This window comes from Chelmon rostratus, chromosome 11 (assembly GCF_017976325.1).
Source record: "Chelmon rostratus isolate fCheRos1 chromosome 11, fCheRos1.pri, whole genome shotgun sequence".
Lineage (NCBI taxonomy): Eukaryota > Metazoa > Chordata > Actinopteri > Chaetodontiformes > Chaetodontidae > Chelmon > Chelmon rostratus.
In genome coordinates, this window is record NC_055668.1 from 15,322,488 (window position 1) to 15,328,487 (window position 6,000).

Genomic DNA, 6,000 nt, shown 5'->3' on the forward strand with positions numbered 1-6,000 from the left:
CATTGAAAAGCTGCCCGATTGCCCTGGAGCCTCAATACTGATTAGCCATCTCAGCGGTGAATAGTTCAAGGCGTTTTAAACTTCTTTTCTCAACGGCCTGACAGACCATTTCTCTTCTTTTCTTTCTCCCTGTCCGCTTTTCTACCTCTTAAAGAAAATAAATCATTTTCATTGTATGTAAATAAAATCGAGCTGACATCAATATAAAATGTCTGGATTTCTCTTTTTGTTCCCCGGCTTTGTTATTCTTGTTGCAGATGACAGTGTGCCCGAGGCAGATGACAGGTTTTAACAACACAATAGCAGATGCGTTCAGCCAAAATGGACAGCGCTCTGTTTTGAGAGACCGTGATGTTTCACCGGGTTGTTACACATTATCACCTCTGAATGAACGTTTACTCCTGCACATTGTTTGAACTAACTTATTTCAGACGGATGAGCGACATTAAATATTTTAGATAATGAAAACATAAATTATTAATGTGTCCCTATTAACTTTTTTTAAATTTTGTTAATCATGTGGTATTTTGTTGTTTATTATTCAAAATGTTTTTCTTTTTCATTTCTTAACCACAGGCGGGTTATTTTATTTTCGTGGTAACGGTGTTTTTCCTAAGGCTTCTTGTTCACACTCTAATCGGCCGATTAAAGCACTTAAGCGCCTTAAAGCACAGCAACAGCTTCTCCATAGAACATGTGAGCTGGACTGTCTGCAAGTTATTAAAGTTTCATCATGTGTGCAACCTCCGAGGTGTGATGAAGAACGCCGAAAGTTACAGACTTTGTGGAAAAACCGGCATAATGTGCTTCAGTCCGCAGCTTTTGCCACTCACTCCTCGCGCTGTCTGGACTGTCTGTGTCGGCTATTTGTCGATGCGTCTAAAAATTAAATCTTAACTCGAGGATCGATTTATTTCCTGTGAAAACTAGGTGTCTCTTGCGGAATGTCTCTCTCCCCATTTGTTCTTTTCCCGCAGTCGCGCTGGCATGTAATCAGCCACAATAGCTGACATAAATCAAGCGGCGGATTGACAGCGTCTGACAAATAACTGATTGATTGCGGTGGAGCAGAATTGACACTTGACGGAGGGGTGGAGATAGAAATAGAAGGGCGGTGTATATTATACTGAAAACATGTGACATTCACATCCCTCCATCACTACATTGGTCTATTCCTGTCAACGCTTGTCTGTTTAGGGACTTCAAGCTGGAGTGGTTGGTTTTATGTTTGCCGGCGGAAAGAAGTCTCGCAGGTGGACGCGCGTAAAATGCGCACACTTTGTGCGTCTCCCGGTTTACAGACCGTTGGAGCGAATAAACGTTTCAAATGAGCAAACACACAAACAAAGCACTTCTTAAGATAGCGGCAGAGTTCTGTAAAAATGTATTTTCACATAGAAACTTTATGAATGAGTATTTTCGTAGCAAATTTCATGATAACACAGCAGTGAAATGTCGGTAACGTCTCAGTTCCCACACCGTGCCATCACAACTTAGCTACATTCGTTTAAAACTAGACTAAGATGAAAATAAATGTTAGAAATACGATTTAGCTCTACTCATCATACAGTGTGAATAAACTATGCTCCATTTAACGCTCATACTCAAACCTCGATGGCATCTTTCATACTAGAATGACATATTGAAGAAGTTAAAGTGAGTGAATACTGTTTTAAAAAGCTAAGAGTGGAGTGATTGTTCATTATTCACACACTACTCGTGCACAGAGCCCACAGCCCCGCATCTAAAATAGCGCAAGCGTTCCCGGCAACCAAAACACTGAAGCCTATCTCCTCCCCCGAGCTGTCGAAATAGAGGCGCTTACAAAGAGGAGAACGTCACATCCCCTTGACCCTCCAATCACCTCAGGGTCCCATTTGATTGGAAGGCGGCAAAGGCTTTAATCTCGGACTAATTCAGCTGCTTTTGAAGTGAAAATTTCTACCAGTTCGTACTTCGGGAGTACAGAGCGAGGACCGGCAGACAGACGCACACAAGGCGCAGCGCTCATGGTGCAACGCGCAGCCACGGATCCGCGATAACCTCGCACAGTCTGCTTCCAGCTGCCGCGCCTTGCTCCTTCACCACCAGGATTACACATTATTGAAACATTTTACGATTCTTTTTTTGCCCCCGAGAGAGAAGCTCGATGCTGTTTTGATTTTCTTAATGAATCTGACGAAAGCATCGCCGTTTAATTTCCTGACAAGTGGGACATGATCACGTCGCCCTCGGCTTCTGCCCTGAAAAATAGTGATATTTGTGTAGCCTGGGAAAGCAGCAGTTCTCGGAATAGCAGCTCAGCGAGCATCAACAAGCCTTTTCTCCACTCCGCACCTCCGTCTGATCCACTACGGCAAGCAAACCGACTTCCCATCAAGGTCTTGAAAATGCTTACCGCACGGTCGGGACACATTTTGCACCCGGAGTATCTGCAGCCTTTGCCTTCTACTCCGGTTAGTCCCATAGAGGTAAGGAGATTTTCAACATTTAATGTCGGTTTAATTACAGTGTTTGATATTTTAGTTTTCGGTGTTTCGCGTGACAGCGTTTTGGGTGTTTATGATCCCGTAATCTGTCCCGCAAATTGATCCCGGTGTTCAGAACAGTTTGTTAATTTGTTTGTAACAATCAACACGGTTATAGTTTTGTTCACGTAAGTGCCGTGCTTAATTACTGAGCTACATATACATTTCCGTTTGGAAATGTCAGTGAATGGCACTTTTAAATGCCTTATTCTCAACGTGTACATTTTCTAATCACAATATGTGCGTTTTAATGGCATTCATCAACATCTATTTCATCTTTTTTTGCAGCTAGATGCCAAGAAAAGTCCGCTGGCTCTGCTGGCGCAGACCTGCTCTCAGATCGGCAAACCGGACCCACCGCCCTCCTCCAAATTATCCTCCGTAACAACAAATGGATCTAGTGAGAAGGAATCTAAGTCGGGTCCTTTGAAATTGAGCGACATCGGTGTGGATGACAAATCTAGCTTCAAACCTTATTCTAAACCTTCAGATAAGAAGGACTCGTCTTCGGGCGTCTCAAGCGGAGAGAAGTCTGGTTTCCGAGTGCCGAGCGCCACCTGCCAGCCGTTTACGCCGCGGACAGGCAGCCCCCACTCCAGCACTTCAGCCTCTCCCATGCCATCAGATGGGAAATGTGGGGACAGGGATGAAAAGAAAGAGTCTGATTGCAGTAAAAATGGCACTACGGACGGGTCTGGCACCACGAGCCACAGCAGGATAAGCGTGAGTTGCGGTGGGATTAACGTGGAGGTCAACCAGCACCAGGAGACGACGCCTGGCACTAAAACCACCTCCTCCTCGGAGTCCCCATCAGTAACTTCTGTATCCTCCGCGTCCGTTCTCGGGTCAGGACTTGTGGCGCCGGTTTCTCCTTACAAACCCGGGCAGACAGTTTTCCCTTTGCCTCCTGCTGGCATGTCATACCCAGGCAGCTTGGCTGGGGCCTATGCTGGTTACCCTCAACACTTCCTGCCCCACGGAGGGAGCTTGGTAAACGCACAGCTGGCTAGTTCTCTGGGCTGCAGTAAGGCTGGATCCAGCCCTTTGGCCGGGGCTTCTCCACCGTCCATCATGTCAGCCAGCCTGTGCAGAGACCCTTACTGCCTCAGTTACCATTGTGCCAGCCACTTAGCGGGCGCAGCCAGCGCTTCCTGCACGCACGACTCTGCAGCTGCAGCGGCCGCGAACGCCCTCAAATCCAGCTACCCACTAATGTACCCGACACACCCCATCCACGGCGTGCATTCCTCGGCGCCGTCATTTAGCGGACACCCCCTCTATCCTTACGGTTTCATGCTCCCCAACGACCCTCTCCCTCACGTTTGTAATTGGGTGTCGGCAAATGGACCGTGCGACAAGCGCTTCTCCAGCTCAGAAGAGCTCCTGAACCACCTGAGGACACACACTGCTTTTACCGGGGCGGAGAAGTTGATATCTGGTTATCCCGGGTCTTCGTCACTGGCCAGCGCCGCAGCAGCGGCCATGGCCTGCCATATGCACATGCCACCGTCAGGAGCACCCGGGAGCCCCGGAACTTTGGCTTTAAGGAGCCCGCATCACGCGTTAGGACTCAGCAGCCGCTACCACCCCTACTCCAAAAGCCCCCTGCCAACCCCCGGGGCCCCTGTCCCCGTCCCCGCTGCCACCGGCCCTTACTACTCCCCTTATGCACTGTACGGTCAGAGACTCACCACAGCATCAGCGCTTGGATACCAGTGAGGAAAAAAAAAGACTTTGAAAAGTTTATAGTACTAAGAATGCAAATATAAAGACTTTTATATTAACAGCGCTAAACTTATGGGCGGGAACCGTGGACTTCAACTGTATTTATTTATATGTCGGCTTAAAAGCAGGCGATTAGCTGCAAATGAAAATATTTGAGCAACTCAAAAAGTGCATTATGTTGAAACTGAACTCTATAGGTAAAGTGAAAACACACACATGTTAGAGTACTAATTAAAGTAGGGGTCTTCATTTCGATGTTAATTTGAAATTGCTATGATTGTATTTGTTCTTATTTAATGTCTCATGGAGAAGAAAATAATTTACATGCATGTTTGTTTCTTAAATTTCAGAAATTGTCCACATTTTAAATTGCCGTTATTTTTCAGGTGTACACCTTGGAAAGAGAATTGGTATTTTTTTGTATGTATTCTGGAAAAAATAAGAAACGATTCTGTTCCATATCTCCGTGTGCCTCATTTTCTGAAGTCTGAACATTGTTCAGCTTGAAATAACAGTTTAAGTTTTATTCCACTGACAGTTTGTGAAATTGGTCTGTTAAATTAACATTTCCGCGGCATACAGGCCTATAGGTTTTCTACGCTGTCATACTTTTTTAAACGATTCATTTCCGTCTCAAATAATTTATAGCTTTCTTTCTTTCTTTCTTTCTTTCTTTCTTTCAACATTAGTTTATAAGCCAATTAACTGAAAAGCTTTAACCCTTCATCAGAGCACACGTGTTATAAAGGTTAAATTAAATGCAACCTGAATGAGAGTGGGAGTTTGCTCTGTGTGTGTGTGAGTGTGTGTGTGTGTGTGTGTGTGTGTGTGTGTGTGTGTGTGTGTGTGTGTGTGTGTGTGTGTGTGTGTGTACACTCAGAGTTAAACGGGCTTTACAAAGTGAATCTGTACGAGAGAGGTTGCTGGTGGCTGAATTTTGTCAATAAGTTGGAGAAGGGTCTTTTTTTCCAGGTGTTGTAGACGTACTCGTTACATTACCTGCGTAAAAGGGAGGACGTTTGTGAAATACGCCAGAAAATTAAAAAAGAAAGAAAAAAAGAAGCGTTGGAGGAGGACAGCTTTTTTTCTGTGGGTTTTAAATCATGAGCACGGCTATGTAGCCTGATATAAACTGCTACATTAAAATGTAAAAAAAAAAAAAAAAAAAAATCAATTTTACAACCTTAAGAGAAAGACGGACGTTGAATTGAATAATTTGCTGGCTTTCAGGTTTTAATGCACTAGAAATTTTACAAGCGTCTTCGACTGTGTCTTTTTTTTCCTTTGGTAAATTTATGATGAAGCTGTGGGCTAAGAGCAGCACTAATGCTCCACCAGGGTGACATTTCGACGTGGAGGCCATTAACTGGTTTATATATAAAACTGACTGGGTTACTTTTGATTGGATGATCATTAAGCGGGTGCTCCTATTTAATTTGCATTTGATAATCTCATCCACCTGTAAATCTTATGTACACAGCACTAACTTTTTATTAAAAACAAAAAAAAGAAGGAAAAAGAAAAAAACAAACGTGAATTGTGCGAAGTTGTGGGATTTTCTTGCAGGTACAAACGCTCACAAATCGTAGTTGGAAAAAGATCAGGCGCATATTGATTGCGCATATTTATATTTTTCAAATGACATCCCACATCAGCAATTTCAATTTTCCTGTTCTGTCGTCGCTTCTCAGTTTTTCTTGCACGGATATCGGGGCTGAACATGTGTGGACACAGCCGGATTTCTTGA

At 44.3% G+C, this 6,000-nt stretch overlaps 1 protein-coding gene across 1 annotated transcript; it reads left to right on the forward strand.

Annotated features, from left to right (window-relative positions):
- Positions 1 to 1,938: 1,938 nt before the first annotated feature.
- Positions 1,939 to 4,771, forward strand: znf503 (zinc finger protein 503). Its single transcript, XM_041947749.1, has 2 exons — positions 1,939 to 2,471; positions 2,817 to 4,771. The coding sequence occupies exons 1-2, from the start codon at positions 2,217 to 2,219 to the stop codon at positions 4,245 to 4,247; spliced, it is 1,686 nt and encodes a 561-aa protein (XP_041803683.1). The 5' UTR covers positions 1,939 to 2,216; the 3' UTR covers positions 4,248 to 4,771.
- The last annotated feature ends 1,229 nt before the right edge of the window (positions 4,772 to 6,000 follow it).

Coding starts and splice junctions, on each gene's coding strand:
- znf503 (XM_041947749.1), top strand. CDS start 2,217: ATGATCACGTCGCCCTCGGCTTCTGCCCTGAAAAATAGTGATATTTGT. Junction 2,472..2,816: donor CTCCGGTTAGTCCCATAGAG/GTAAGGAGATTT, acceptor CTTTTTTTGCAG/CTAGATGCCAAGAAAAGTCC.